The 14,920-nt window shown below is 50.8% G+C and overlaps 1 protein-coding gene across 2 annotated transcripts; it reads right to left on the minus strand.

The window, feature by feature from the left end:
- Window positions 1-6,303: 6,303 nt before the first annotated feature.
- On the minus strand, window positions 6,304-12,048 carry RGS16 (regulator of G protein signaling 16). 2 transcript variants are annotated; one of them, XM_068541364.1, is made up of 5 exons: window positions 11,897-12,048; window positions 10,892-11,002; window positions 10,045-10,106; window positions 9,589-9,755; window positions 6,304-8,157 (listed from the first exon to the last, which is right to left on the minus strand). In XM_068541364.1, exons 1-5 carry the CDS (start codon window positions 11,938-11,940, stop codon window positions 7,945-7,947), a joined length of 597 nt encoding a protein of 198 aa, XP_068397465.1. In that variant the 5' UTR covers window positions 11,941-12,048; the 3' UTR covers window positions 6,304-7,944. The 2 variants fall into 2 exon arrangements, with proteins under 2 accessions (XP_068397465.1, XP_068397464.1); XM_068541363.1 differs by having other exon boundaries at window positions 10,045-10,109.
- Between the last annotated feature and the right edge of the window lie 2,872 nt (window positions 12,049-14,920).

The following is a 14,920-nucleotide window of genomic DNA, read 5'->3' on the forward strand; positions in this document are numbered from 1 at the left end:
CCCCACTGACTCCCAAGCCTCTCTCTCTAGCCCCAGCCTCTCTGCTGAACTTCAGACCCGCAAATCTAGAACATGTCCCAAACAGAGATTCTCGTCTCTCCCTAAATCTGCTCCTTTCCTTTCTCTCCATCCCCATGAATGGCACCGCCTCCTGAATGCCACTCCTCATTCTCATCCCAATCCCAAGTCTCCTGCTTTCATCTGCAAGGGGATGACGACCTCAGCCCTTACTATCGCTTACTGGAAGAAACTGATGACTTGCTTCTCAGCCTCTAATCTAGTATTACCTGCTTCACTCACTCACCATAGTGTTCAGGACAAAGTTCAAAATCCTTAACCCATCATTCGTTCAATTAATACTTATTGAGCACTGACAATGTTGCCAGTGACTATTCTAAATGCTTGGGATACAGTGATTTATCACACAAATGCCTCATGGGGGTCTTCCTGGAGCTTGCATCTTCGTAGGCAGAAATAGATCATAAATAATTGAGAAATGCAATATGTAACATGATTTCAGGTCCTGATATGGTCCCTGACTGTCCCGATTCCCCATGGGCATCATCACTACTACCATCCAGTTCCCCATCACCTCACACTGCTTCCCACCACCATGTCTCTGCACACGCCGCTTTTGCTACCTGAACTAATAATAATGATAAGAAGAAGAAGAATGATGATGGTAGCAAGCATTTATGTAGCTCTTTAGTATGCTCTAGGAACTGTTCTGAGCCCTTTATATATATATATATATTAAATCATATCATCTAATCTTCATGAGGTAGGTACTTTTTTTAAAATATTTATTCATTTATTTATTTTATTTATTTGGCTGCGCCAGGTCTTAGTTGCGGCATGCGGGATCTTCGTTGCCCCGTGTGGGCTCCTTTAGTTGCAGCATGCGAGATCTAGTTCCCTGAACAGGGATCGAACCTGGGTCCCCGGCATAGGGAGCTCAGAGTCTTAACCACTGGACTGCCAGGGAAGTCCCTGATGTAGGTACTGTTTTTGATCCCATTGTACAGATGAGGAAACTGAGGCACAAAGTGATTAAGTAACTTCCCTAGTTCTAGAGATTTGGCCTACATCACTGAACAACACAGAGAAAGATGCCTGCCTTCATTCTTGTTGGAGAAGCCAGACAATAAACAAAATAAGTAAATTATATGTAATATGCTTTATGGGGAAAATCCTACAGAGAATAATAAGTAGAATAAGGAGGGTTGAAAATACCAGGATGGGGATTATGAGTCAAGAGAATATTTTCTAAATAAAGAAGTCTCAAACTCCGTTCTCTAGCACCTAACTACATTACATCCCTTACCCTTGGGATCACTCCTCCGTTGCTTAAGTGTTCTTTTTTTTTTTTTTTTTTAAACAGATTATTTTTAAAATTTATTTATTTATTTATTTTTTGGCTGTGTTGGGTCTTCGTTTCTGTGCGAGGGCTTTCTCTAGTTGCGGCAAGCGGGGGTCACTCTTCATCGCGGTGCGCGGGCCTCTCACTATCGCGGCCTCTCTTGTTGCGGAGCACAGGCTCCAGACGCGCAGGCTCAGTAATAGTGGCTCACGGGCCCAGTTGCTCCGCGGCATATGGGATCTTCCCAGACCAGGGCCCGAACCCGTGTCTCCTGCATTGGCAGGCAGATTCTCAACCACTGCGCCACCAGGGAAGCCCCCGTTGCTTAAGTTTTAAATCTGTCTTCTCCTCATAAAGTAATTTGAATAGCTGGGCCAGTTTAAAAGATTCAGTAACTCTGAATTACCTTGTGATCAGCACTCAATAGGCCCAGCACACCTTTCTCTTGTGGGATCTTAGTTCCCTGACCAGGGATCGAACCTGGGCCCCTGCAGTGAAAGCACGGAGTCTTAACCACTGGACCACCAGGGAATTCCCTCTAGGTTTATTGAGAAATAATTGACATACATCACTCTAGAAGTTTAAGTTATATAGTATGATGGCTTGATTCACACATACTCTGAAATGATTACCACGATAGGTTTAGTTGACACCCGTTATCTCATATAGCTACAATAAAAGAAAACAAAAGAAGTAGAATTGCTGGATCATATGGCAGTTCTATCTTTAATTTCTCGAGGAAGCTCCACACTGTTTTCCATCCTGGCTGCACCGATTTACAGTCCCACCAACTGTGCACAAGGTCTCCCTTCTCTCTACATCCACGCCAAGAGCTTCAGTTTTTATAGGTGATTTCAGCCCTGTTGGCTAAAGAAATCTAATTTTAACCCCCGTGCCCCCTGGGCTATCTTAGCAATTATGCTACTAATTTTCAGTTCTATTGAAAATTTCACATCTTTATTAAACTGCATTAATAAACGAAACTAAAAGTTATACCTCTTGGATATAACTCCAAAGGAAAGGAGCCAACTTAAAATGAGAGCAAAGGTAACCAATTCCAAGAGCAAAGTTTGTATAGCCTGACCTGACATGGCCACAGGGAGGCAGCAGAGGGTGAGGGATAGGCCAGGGCCCTCCCCAGCCAACACGGAAACGACAGCACTGATGCGGAAATACACGAGCCTGGGTTGAGTGAGTACTGTCTGGATTGAATGGCTCAGTCCTTGATTTCCTCATCTGGAATTCTGGAATGCTCTTCATATCAGATAAAATACAGTGTGGAAACAGCTGTACTATACTTGGGAAAGTAGACTTGGAATCCTGGCTTTGAATTGTGACTCTCCTAGTCTTTTCAAAAAGTCAACGAATAGTTATTGACTGTGTACAAGGTACTGTGCTGAGTACCTGGAATCAGATAATAATAATAGTTAATATTCGTGGGATATCAGCACTGTGCCAAACACTTTTCTTTCATTCCATGTGCCCTCCGAGGGGTGCACTCTTACTGCCCTCCTTCACAGATGAGCAAAGCAAGCCTTGGAGAGGCTTAGTAGCTTCCCAAGGTCATACAGCGAAGGGGCCGGTTCCAGCCCCAACATTCCAACCCCACGAGCTGGGCTGTGTATCACTCTGCCGTGGTCTGTTCTGCCCCATCTTACCAAATAACGTGGCTCCCCATCTTGAAGAGAGTGGTTTAGTGAAAGAAAAAGAGCTGTGAAGAGGCAAGTGACAGTGCCATGTCACACATGAGGCGATCAAGGTTAGGACAGGGTGTCCTGGAATCACGGAAGTGGCAGAGATGATCTCTGGGCAGTGGATGTCTGGGAAGGAAGGCTTCACTTGAGGAGGTGAGTTTTTGCTAGATTTTCAGGAGGCCTTTTGAGGAGGGCATCCTCCTCCTCAGCCCCCAACCCCTAATTAAAAGAAAGACAAAGAGGGCATTACAAGCAGAGAGCGTGTGTGTAAGGGCCATCCGGGCAGGGGCGAAGTCAGGTGAGGGACTTGGGTCAGATCAGTGCGAACCTCGTATGTCATCGTTAAGAGCTGGACTTTCTCTCGTAGTCAAAGGGGAGCCACTGAAGGGCTTGAATGCAGCCACGGCGTGCTCAGATCTGTGCTTTATGGATAAAGACTGACACGGCGTGGAAAATGAACTGGAGGGGGAGAGCACTGGGGAGGGGCACCAGGTGGGAAGTCGTTTTTATAGCCTAGGTTGAAGAGGATGAAAGGTTCCTCTAAGAAATCTCAGTGAGGGTTTCCCTGGTGGCGCAGTGGTTAAGAATCCGCCTGCCAATGCAGGGGACATGGGTTCAAGCCCTGGTCCTGGAAGATCCCACATGCCGCGGAGCAACTAAGCCCATGAGCCACAACTACTGAGCCCGCATGCCACAACAACTGAAGCCCACGTGCCCAGAGCCCGTGCTCCACAACAAGAGAAGCCACCGCAATGAGAAGCCCGCGCACTGCAATGAAGAGTAGGCCCCGCTCGCTGCAGCTAGAGAAAGCCCGTGTGCAGCAACAAAGACCCAACACAGCCAAAAATATAAATAAATAAATAAATTTATTTTTTTAAAAAACTATAAAGACGTCTCGGGGAGCCAGGAGGAGAAGCAGCGTCTCTCCCTATCAGGGTTAGGGGACCAGAAGGCAGTGGATATCTGAGGGGGACGATGATGACCTTGGCTTTGAATGGGCTCCATACAATGAGCCTGTGGGACGTCCAGGGAGAGGAGTCCGGTAGGAAGTTGGAAATGGTCATCTAAGCGTTTCTCCTGCTGGATTTAAAATTAATCATTAACGTAAGAGCCATCTGCTAAACATGTATATGCTAGGCCCTGGGTGTAGAAAATTGGAGAGGGGGACATGCCTAAACCCCAGGAGTTTGCCGTCTGGTAAAGGGAGACAGAAAGGAGGGAAGTAAGTGCTCTGATGAGGGTGAGCAGCCGTGGGGGCACATGAAGCACAGGCTTCAGGGATCAGACCCAAAGGCTCAGGGAAGTCGCCCCAGTAAGACCCTTGAGCCGGCTTTTGAAAGATGTGTCCCCAGGCTGATGGAGTGATGAGAGTAGGGGACACAGCAGGGAGGTGGTCCAGGAGGCAAAAGCAAGGAGGCTTGAACAGTAGGGTGAATCTGGGAACCGTGAAAGATTTGTTTTCAAGGGGCAGGTGAGGGATTGGGAGGAGAGGCCGGAAAGGCATAAGCAACCCACTCAGGAGGTGTTTTGCCTGCTAAGCAAAAGCCTGAAGTGCTCTGGGGGAGGACCAGAGCCAGTGAGTTTAAAGATATTGGAGACCTCTTGCTGGCTGCGTCATTTTCAGGAAATCACTTAAACACTCTGAGAACCAGTACAGTAGAGGTCCTGTGTTGGTTTGAGCCTGACACCTGGGAGACGTCTAGGTCAGCCAAGAGTCATTCTTCTTTATCTCTAATGCGTATCTACCACCTTCAGGCCACACCATGGGCTCCAAGACCACCCTGTATGTGAGAAGAAGGGCTAGGGGAGGGGAACAAGCCTTGAGGATGGTCTTGCTGGATTGAGGAGACTGCCAGCACCCACCCCAGTCACTGGATGTCCGTCACCCCAGTTCATTTCTCCATTACTCGCCGACTACACCCACGTTTTCCTACTGGCACCCATACTGCTTCAGAAAATACACATTTGTGCCCTTTTCTAAACTTATCCAGAATCCCCACCCGCCATTAAATGAGGCTACCTGCAGTTGATGGTACAGCTATTTTGGTTTTCTGCCAGGCACATAGAACGCACTAGATGCAATAAATGCATGTAAAAAAGGCAAAAAGATGGAAGGAAAATAATGAGAAGAGGACAAGGTTCCTACCTCCCCACCTCTCTGGGTACCATCTTTCTTCTTCCCTCGTCCATCATATCCCTCGACCATCCCTCACAGACTGGACTCCCTCCCCCCCATGGTGTCACTGGGTTCCGGTCTCATCTCTGCCACTCTCTCGAGCCAGCTGCCCTGGGCATGTTCCCCTCTCAACTCCCGATGCCCCCAAGAGCTTCGGTTTCCTCATCTATATCGTAGGGTTATCATACCTACCTCACAGAGCTGTCGTAAGGACTAAATGAGATCAGGGCCTGCCACGGTGTGTGTTCCCATCTTCCATCCCAGGCCCTTAACCTCAGAATCCCTCCTGGCATCACGCATAGAATCGCCTCTTAGATCTGGGCTTAGAATGTGTTTCCATGGGGTTTTCTACTCGATGTACCTGAAGTCTGGTCACTTTACTCAATTATCTTTATATAAACAGATAATTCAACATAGAGAAGAATTTAGGGAGAACGAGTAGGTGATCGCCAGAGGGAGAGCAGATTGGATCCTTGCAAGCCTACCCCAAAATTCTTCCTAGCCCAGCGCAAACCTCTCATTCCCTCTGCCCCGGGAATGGAACACTCCCGTGTATCAAGTGGCTTCCCAAAGCTCATCTCAGAGACGTCTATGAAATTATAAGGAATACTAATTCCCTGAATTTATATGACATCTTAAAAGGATACTAATGCAAATTGGAAATGGGCAAAGGTGAAAATGGCACGGAAGTCCCCCCCAACTGATAATGTGTGGCTACTTGGCCAGGGGCAACCACCCCCTGCTCTGTTTGAAGAACTGGGAATGGCTTGTGCTGGGCAGGGTGGAGAGAGGAGATGGGCTCTGAAATGACAGCTGAGCCAGGTCCAAACAACACGACACAATGGCTTGACACAAGTTGGGCTGTCACCAGCTGAATGAAGTTGCCCATGCTGGTGGCCACCGTTCGAACAGGTCACCAGGCAAACTTGAGCCTTTGACTTGTGCCTCTGCCCGTAACTCGAAAGCTCCCCATGCATCCTGTGGCATCTCCGGACGCCAGCTCTCCCACAAGACTCCCGCCGGCACTTCCCTCTCCCTCTTCCCCTGACCACACAGCCCTTGGAGACAGGATCTCATATTTGGGTTTTATTTTATTTCACAATAAAATAACATGCTGAAACAGGAAAATGGGGATCGAGTACATCATTCACATCTAGAAAACCAGCTCCAGTTGTCAACAATAAATAAATATTTAAACAGGGAGGAGTTCCTGACAGGCGCTAAGAGGTTCCCAGCATGTTCAAGAGGTAGAGTCCAGTGGAGAGGGAGAGAGTCAGGCCGCCAGCTCCTGTTGAGATTCTCCAGTAGAGGCAAACTCAAATGACAATAAATAACAATAGCAACAACACGACAACAGCAATAAAAATAACGTGCCATGACCACGGTCACAAAACCAACAATATGTTAGACTTAAATAATTGTCTCCTGGAGGAGCTCATAGCGCAGAGAGAACAGTGTGGATTTTCCTGGGGCACAAGGGAGCTGCCCGGTTAATTCACCTCCCCAGCCTGGGCCCAGGCAGAAGTCCCACCACAGAATGTGTGCTCAGTGATGCCCTGAGGTGACAAGCTGGTTCTGACTGCCCCCAGTCCTGCTCTTCCCAGCTTCTACGGTCTGTCCAAGTTCATTGAGGTTCCTGCCTCATTTCTCCCGACACCCCAGTGAGTGTACCTCACATCCACAGGAAAGAAACACGAGGCTCCCCTTCCATCCTGGGGGAATCTCTTTTTCCCTGTTCTCAGACCCACAAAAATAAAAGATGAGCTTGATTTAAAGAGGATTTTTCTGGAACTGCCAAGAGATTTGTTTCTCAGGATCCTTTTCTCCCTCCTTCCACCCTGCCCGGCAAAAGAGCTGGCTCACCAAGAGGCCACATGCCCTTCTCCTGATGGGCCCCACGTTCAACAGCAGCACGGAGCTAAGAGAGGACACATCCCAGCAAGAGGTCCTCAGCGGGCCCTGCTCACAGGTGGACCCTGCTGCACTCACAGGGTCGGGGCACCTGCAAGAGGCCACCGAGGGCACCAAGGTTCATTTCACGTGAGCAAGATGGCCTCTTTTCAGGGCTCTCTACTGATCTGGAAAGGGGCTTGAAGGCCAGTATTTGAGGTAAAAATCTCATCTGGGGCAAGCATCACCTTGGTTCTCTGGCCTTGACAAGACTGCCAGGCTGGACACAGGAGTGTTGAGAAATGCAAGCCAGGGAACCCCCGGGCAGCCCAGAGGCAGGTGAAGAGGACGGGATGGGAAGGCTCCACATCCATGGTTCCCCGTGTGCCCAGGAGAGTCTGGGAATTAGGAAAACCAGGATGTGTCCCCCGATGGACAGGCAGAACGGCTAACCTGGTTGTCTTTCCCTCACTCATTTTCAAGTTTCCCTTTATCCACAAGTTTCCCAAAGCACCCTGGAATATCCCTCGCCCCGCTGAGAGCGGCCAGAGCCGATGCTGGCTCTTGCACCATCTTTCTTTTCCCCCAGAGAGCCACACACAACCGTCCTCTTCAGCCCTTGGGCGCAGGTCCTAGAAGTGGGGGAACCCTCTCACGCACGGAATTCAGTCCCGCAGTGTCTAGAGGAGAGGGTGTCACCGGGTGGGCTTTTCCCTTCGCTGTCCTCTCTGGCTTTGCAGAACCCGCCCCCCGCACGGGGGCGGCGCCTCGGCTATGGGCGACCCAACCTCTCTGCCCGGCTGGCCCCCTCTCAGCCCGGAGGCTCAGGTATGCGAGGGCTCGGACAGGGAGGCGGAGGCGGAGGCGGCCGCGGCTTGGGCAGCTAGGTCCCGATAAGCTGGGGACTTCAGGAAGCGCGGGTATGAGTCCTTCTCCATCAGGGTGCGCGTCTTCCCCTGAGCCACATCGAAGCACATGGCCGTGGGCGTCTGCAGGTTCGTCCTGGTCAGCTCCCTGGTCTCGTGGTCTATATTCACCTGTGGGAAGGAGGGCAAGCACGTGGGTGCGCGGGTGTCAGGGCACGGGGTGGCAGGGGCAGGAGGCCAGCAGGCGCGGGAGGACTGGCACGTGGGGCAGTGGAAGGCGCACTGGATTCCGAACACGGAACCGGGGGTCTCCAGAGTTGACCATCAACGGGCTTTTCAACTCCGGGCCTGTCCCCACCTCTGATCCAGTGTCTGTCCTCCAGTCTCTCAGAATGACCCAGGATATGTTGAGAATGTGTACAAATCCAACCTCTTTTCACCCATTCCACTGTTAACAACCCGGGTTCAAGTCACCATCACCTCTCTCCTAGACTAGTGCCAGCGCCTGCTACCTGGTGTCTCTCTTGTCTCCCCTTAACCCCGGGGTCTATTCTCCACCCAGCAGCAGAGCGAGCCTTTTAAAACCCAAGTCAGTTTGCTAGCAGCTCTGTTGTTTCCCGTCACTCAGAGGAAAAGCCCAAGTGTGCAATGAGCCCACACGGCCACCTGGGCCGGCAGCTGGCCATCTGCCACCTGTGTGACATCATCTCCCACTCTCTCTCCCTCACTGTCTGCTCCACATGGGCCCACTTGCTGGTCTGTGATCACAAAAGGCACGCTCTGGTCTTTGCACTTTCCGTTTCCTGTGTTAGAATGTTCTTTCCTCCTTTTCAGGTCTCTGTTCACATGTCACCTTATCAAACAGCCCATCCCTCACTTCCCTTTATAAATCGGAAAGACCTCACATCCTCCCACCCCGTACTCTGGTATTCCCTTCCATATCCTGCTTTGTTTTTAATCAGAGCACAGATCATTCCCTGACAATATTTACTTAATTGGTTATTGTCATCTTCTCCCACTGGGGTAGAGACTTTTTGTTCACTGCCATATCCTCAATGTCTGTAATAGTGCCTTGCATGTAATTGATGCTCAACAAATCTTTATGGAATAAATAAAAGTGCTCAGAAAATATAATATTGTACAGATACAAAAGCAAGGCACTACTACTTTCTCTCCACAAGGTGGCGCCATATTCTCTATCAAACACAGTGGAGGCGTGGGGGGAAGGTTAAAAGGTTCACAGACCTGAGGCAGGTCAGCCAGGGGACTGAGCCAGGTTATCCTATGATGACCTGTCTCCCCAGTTGTGTAAGTGTTTTGAGCTCTAAAAAGGGCTTAGTTTACAGAAGTGCATATGGACAGAAGCCAAAAAAACACCTGCCAACCCCTCCGGTCCCACTGGTGAGTATGAGGGTTAACAGCAGACAGGGGTGGCCCGGAGCCTGGCTTTTATAGTCTGCAGCCTCCTGTGCCAAATGAGGCCACTCTATTTCTAAACTTGGCCCTTTCCTTGCTGGCCCCCCACCATCCCCATCCCCAATTCTCAGTGGGGAAGGAGCAGGCAGGGTCTGCAGGATCCCTGGAATATGTCACGGCTCTGACCTCTTTGGGGGCTTCACTGCAGATGAATTCCTCAAAGATCCTGTGAGCCCGGGAGGCCAGCTTGGTAGCTGACCGGAGCTTCTTGAACTCCTCACAGGCCAGCCAGAACTCCAGGTTCTCCTCGCTGAACTCTGTCTTCAGGAAGGCGTGGAAGGCGGCCACCCCATCTGGGGTTGCAGGGAGAGAGAAAGAGACAGGTCAGACAGCGGGGACAGCCAGCCGGGAATAAAAGAAGAAAAGACAGCAATTGTAGTTAATGGTTCTATTTTTAGGATGTAATTTTCTCGAACAAGGACCTGCCTTTGTATTCTGAATAGAGGCTGGCACACTAGGGGATCATTATTATTATTACTACTACTACTATTTTGCCCACGCTTTCAGCATCCTCAGGCTGGCTCCACGGCACATGGGTACACATGTGCCATCCACAGACAGACACAACAGGGTCCCACTCACTTTTACTGCTCAGCAGCAAGTCAAATGACTCTCTCCACCCCAGCACATCTTCTGAGAAGTTTCTGCTAAAAAAAAAAAAAGGCAGGATTTTAATTTTAAAAAAAAATCAACAAACTACTGCACAGCACAAATCCTAGCCAGAACGCTGATGGAAGTTGTATAATTCACACAGTTGTATAATTGGATAATTATTGGAGCTGATGCCTCAAACTCTTGGTTGGGATTCAGGGAAATAGTTGGGTTTTCTAGAGGACAGCTCAGTAACCAGAAACCAAAGCAGGGACCTTCTGGCCCTCAGTAAATATCTCAGACTGTGTCTTCGCTGTCCAAAATTCTTTCTATTCCCCTGACTCTCAGAGCTTGTTTTGTATACTTTCTCAAGGAAATAAGGGTCTTATGAATAGAGATTATGTCTACCCATAACCCCAGAGCCTAACGCAGCACCTGGCACAGTTGATGGTCAGTATAAAAGGGCTTCCAGGTAAAGTGCATGTCAGTGGAAGTAGTCACTAATTTAAAACCCTCCAGTGGCCTTGGACCCTGCCCTTGCCCTGCTTGCATGTGCAATGACATCTTCAGGTGCGGGAGTCTGGTAATTAGACATTCAGGCCCTGGGTATGCTCATTTGTTGGTGGAATTAGAAGCCTGGAGCCATCCACCCAGTCACCCATGAGCCAGGCAGCCATAGCAGACCAGCTATGACCAGCTCCATTACAATCTCTAGGAAGAGGTCACCAACGTCCACGCTGGCATGTCCTAATTTCTCCTGGTATTTTCCTTCTCAGGACTCCTTTCCTAAATCTGGCTCCCTCCCTCTAGGGGCCCTAGGCTGTTCAGCAGGACTTACCCCTCTTTGCTGCGTTTACTGTCCCACTCGAACTTGCCAACACTCCCAGTACCGGAGCCCAGTTCTGACTTGTGAAGAAAGATCCCCAGCCGTGTCTTGAACTCTTTGGCTCTGGAAGACAAAGCACGAGCTTGTGAGGATTCTCCATTCGCTCAGCCAGGGCAGAGAGATTTATGAGGTCCCAGAAGAGCTCAGGTTAGTGTCACTCAAATTCCAGCCTTGGGGTTCCTGGGAACCCGTAACTGTTCCCAGGGCCTAAACGTTGCCTCTCTCAGCGGTATCATGAACCCAGAAACAATGAAAGCAATATTTAAGCTGTGCCTCGGTAGGTCTTATACTTTCTGGGTCTACAGTACAGCACACATGGGCTTTTTCCCACTTAAGTCACACTGATCCATCTTTGTGCCTGTTGATCAGCAGAAGGCAGTTCAGCACTCTCTTAGACTTGTCACAAATATTTCTGGAGCTGTGTGGAAGCTGATTTCTGCCTTCATCTTCACTTTTTCTTTCCCAGCTCCAGCAAGGACTGGAGTGGGTGAGTAGCTCCCTGGGAAGCGGGCACATCCCTCACTGGGGGGGCTGCTGAAAAACACTTCCCCGCCTTTCCAGGGCCAGAGGAGGCCATGCCCCTAGACCTATGACTTAGAATGAAAACCAAGTGCTTAAGAAACCGGGGAAGACTCAGTTCTGCCTGGTGATGCCACCGTGGTTTTCCTGAAGCTGGGTCACCTGAGTAGAACTGCCACTTGTCAGAGGATGGGGAATGGCAGTAAGCAGTGGTCCCCCTGCTTCCCTTTGCTTTGCCTTCTCCATTCCCGTCGCCCATCCTTCTCTAAGACTCTAAGGGAGGCATCTGAGAACGTGGAACCAAGTTGACCTCTGCCTCTCGTCACTTGCGTCCCATTCTCCAGCCCACCCAGGTCTGCAAGCCTGCCACCGCTGCACTCCCTAAGGTTGGTGGGACTTGTTCTTCTTCCTCCAGGCAGCTGGACAAGCTGCTCTTACCTCTCCAGGCAGGTGGTGGGGAAGGCGGCCAGGGTCCGGCACATGGCTGCGGGTGCAGGGCAGCACGTCGTGTGGAGGATGGTGACGGGCTCCAGCGGGCACCGCAGGGCGCGAGGAGGCAGAGCAGCGGCGGCCAGCGCCTGTTTGCGAAGATTGGGTTTACTCAACTGCTTGCGCCGAGCCAGCGGCTTTTATTGCCTTGGAGGGGGCGGGGCGGGGCTGTGCGCCGCCGACCAATCGGAGAGCGATACTGAGCGCGGGCGAAGGCGCAGGAGGGGCCTGGAGCTCGACGGGGCGGGGCGCCCGGAGCGCCCTGCCCGGGATGCGCCGCTACCCTCGTGCAACCTTCACACCGCGGGGGTGCTCACGGGGCTAACCCCCTCCTCCGGGCGGACACCGGCGTGGCGAGGGAGAAGCGGCAGAGAAGTCACACGGAGATGAGAAGCGCACACCCAGTTTAGTAGGGGGGAGAAAAAAAACACCTTCTGCCGCTAGTAAAAGCAGGGAACCAACTCAGCGGTGCCAGGAGGATTGGTGTTGGGGTGCCTCCTCGGGGAGGCACGCACGGTGTCGAGCACAGCCTGAGCCTGAGTCTGTTGGGTCCTGCAGGACCGGAGCACAGGATGCAAGCCAGGCAGGAGAGCATCATGGTTACACTGATTACTTCCATTTACTGTGCTCCTAGCCAAATGGCCACGGGTCAACTAAGTAAGCCCTTTGTCATCATCACCTCCATTTTATAGATGAAGAAACTGAGTCAGAACGTTAGAGAGACTTGCCCAAGATCAGAGTTGGAAATAGCAGACAAGGGGTGGGGGTGGTGGCTGGCTTTATTGAGCATCTACTATGTACTTTTTTACTAAGACTCGGGTTAAATAACTTGCTCAAAGTCACACAGTAAGTGTTTTGCCAGAAGTCAAATATGAATGTACCATGCTTTTTCACTGCCCCTCAGCAGATTAGAATCCCAACACCTCCGGAACTAGTGAATGATCCTGCCTTTAAGCAGTTGCTAGCTAGTTCGGCGTCCTCATCTCTGAGATAAAGGTAATAAATGCCCTGCCTCTCTCCTCACTTTCCCATAAAGGCGTCAGAGCCTCCGCATTGCCCCTCACTTCCCTTTGGGATTGCTGTTAAGAGGCTGCACTTGAGGTTAAGAGTGTGCCATCTAGGGATAGGTTTCTCAGTTTCAAATCTGGGCTCCACCATTTACTGATGGGAGACTTTAGGCGAGTTTCTCAACCTTTCCATGCCTCCGTTTCCTTGTCTCTAAAACGAAAACATGATGCACTTATTTCATAAAGTTGTTGTGAGAACTAAAGAAATGTAATTCTTAGTTTGAATTCCCCAGGAGACGGGAAACTCAGTTTCTGGGAGGCAGAGACTTGCTGGGGAGAGTTCTGGGAACTAAGAGGGTGTGAGGGAAGCAGGGTTGGGCAGAGGGAGGGAACGAATGCCCGAAGCTGGTCCCAGGGGATACTCTGGAGTGGGGTGACCCAGTCCCGCAGTGAAGCAAGGGGCCGGGCCTTTGAATCCCACATCAACGATTCATTGGACGGCCAAATTTCAGACGAGGCAATTCCCTCTGTCAAGGGCAACTCCCAGCGAGAGACGGCTGTGAGCCTACAGCCGCCAGCACCCCGGGGGATGAGGGCCTGGTCCCAAACGCAGATCTGGGAGACACACCACAGCACCTGCAGCCACACCTGGAAGGTGCTTGGGACAGGGCTCAGTTCGTAGTCAGCCCTCAGTCAACCTTCGCTCTCAGGTTTACTTAGTAGGGTTACAGGGGTTGCTAGGCAATAAGGCAAAGTAGCAAGTTTTTTCTGTGACTCTCGGAGTTTACGTGTTTATTTCATGAGAGGCATTGAAGAGTTGCTATTCCTCAGCAGGGCCTGGAAGTAAGGGTCGGAAACCAGAGGCGAAGAGGTTCCACCTGACAGAGCCCAGTGAGAAGTCCCAGAGAAGCTGGTCAGGGAAGGAAAGGGGAAAACCACAGAGGGGAAGAGGGGAGGAAGGCCTGTGAGAGAGCCGTTGCGGCACTGCTATAGGAAAAGAGGCCCAAATCAGAACAATATGGGGGGTCTTTTGTCAGAGCAGATTCCCTTGTTAAGCCAGGGCCTGCAGAAGATGATCCAGTTAGTCAAAACCTAATGCTCTCTGAAGCCAGAGCTGAACCCTCCCCAGCCTCCCGGGTGGTTAGTGGGTTGGTTAGTGGAACACAGGGACAGGCGAGGCAGCAGCTCACGCATTGGCAGCACCATCTTAGATGCCGCTTCCCACCTGCGCCCCGTCTCGCCCACCTTGGCTCTTGTTCTACTTTTCTCACAAGTCCAGGGCTGGACCGGTGTGGGGCAGGGCGATGGGCAAGGGTTGGGAGGGGGGCAACGGAAGGATGCCTTTCTGAACGTTTGCTTCTCCGCACAGCCCTTGGTCCACACGATGACGCAGCCCACCCGGCAGCATTGGCAAGCCCTTCTGCTGGAGGAGTTGGTCAGCTGGGATGAGGGCTGTTTTGTCACCTGCTGCTGCTCTGGCCCCAGTGCCTATGCTTTTATTATGCAGCTGCCGAATGGGGACATGGGTGGTGTCTGAGACAGCTTTTCTCCAAGCAATAAAGGCAAGTTTACGGACGGATTGAAGCCCCGGTCTTACCCTCAGTAGTACCACGTTGGAATCAGCCTGGACGTGGCCACATGACAACAATAATAGTGATTAGGCAGAAAACCTCCTCAAACCTTCCTGTCCTTTCTGCCTTGCCTGTGAATAGGCCAGAGGAGCTTTTAAATTTCCATTCTGCAGACAACAAAACGGCAGTGCTAAAGGCACTTAGTTAAGTGCACTGGAGCTGAAAACAGCTGAACCCTGGGCCCAATCTCCAGATTCCTGAGCTAGTACTTTTTCATTTGACAAAGAAAGCGAAAGAGACAAAGGAATTGATGCATGGTGCGCAGATGGGCAAATCCAAGAGCACAAAGCTCCCTGCTCAAGATGAAGAGCCCTCTCCGAGTTCAACCTGCCTCC

The sequence above is a fragment of the Eschrichtius robustus genome, chromosome 3, assembly GCF_028021215.1.
Source record: "Eschrichtius robustus isolate mEscRob2 chromosome 3, mEscRob2.pri, whole genome shotgun sequence".
NCBI classification, from domain to species: Eukaryota; Metazoa; Chordata; class Mammalia; order Artiodactyla; family Eschrichtiidae; genus Eschrichtius; species Eschrichtius robustus.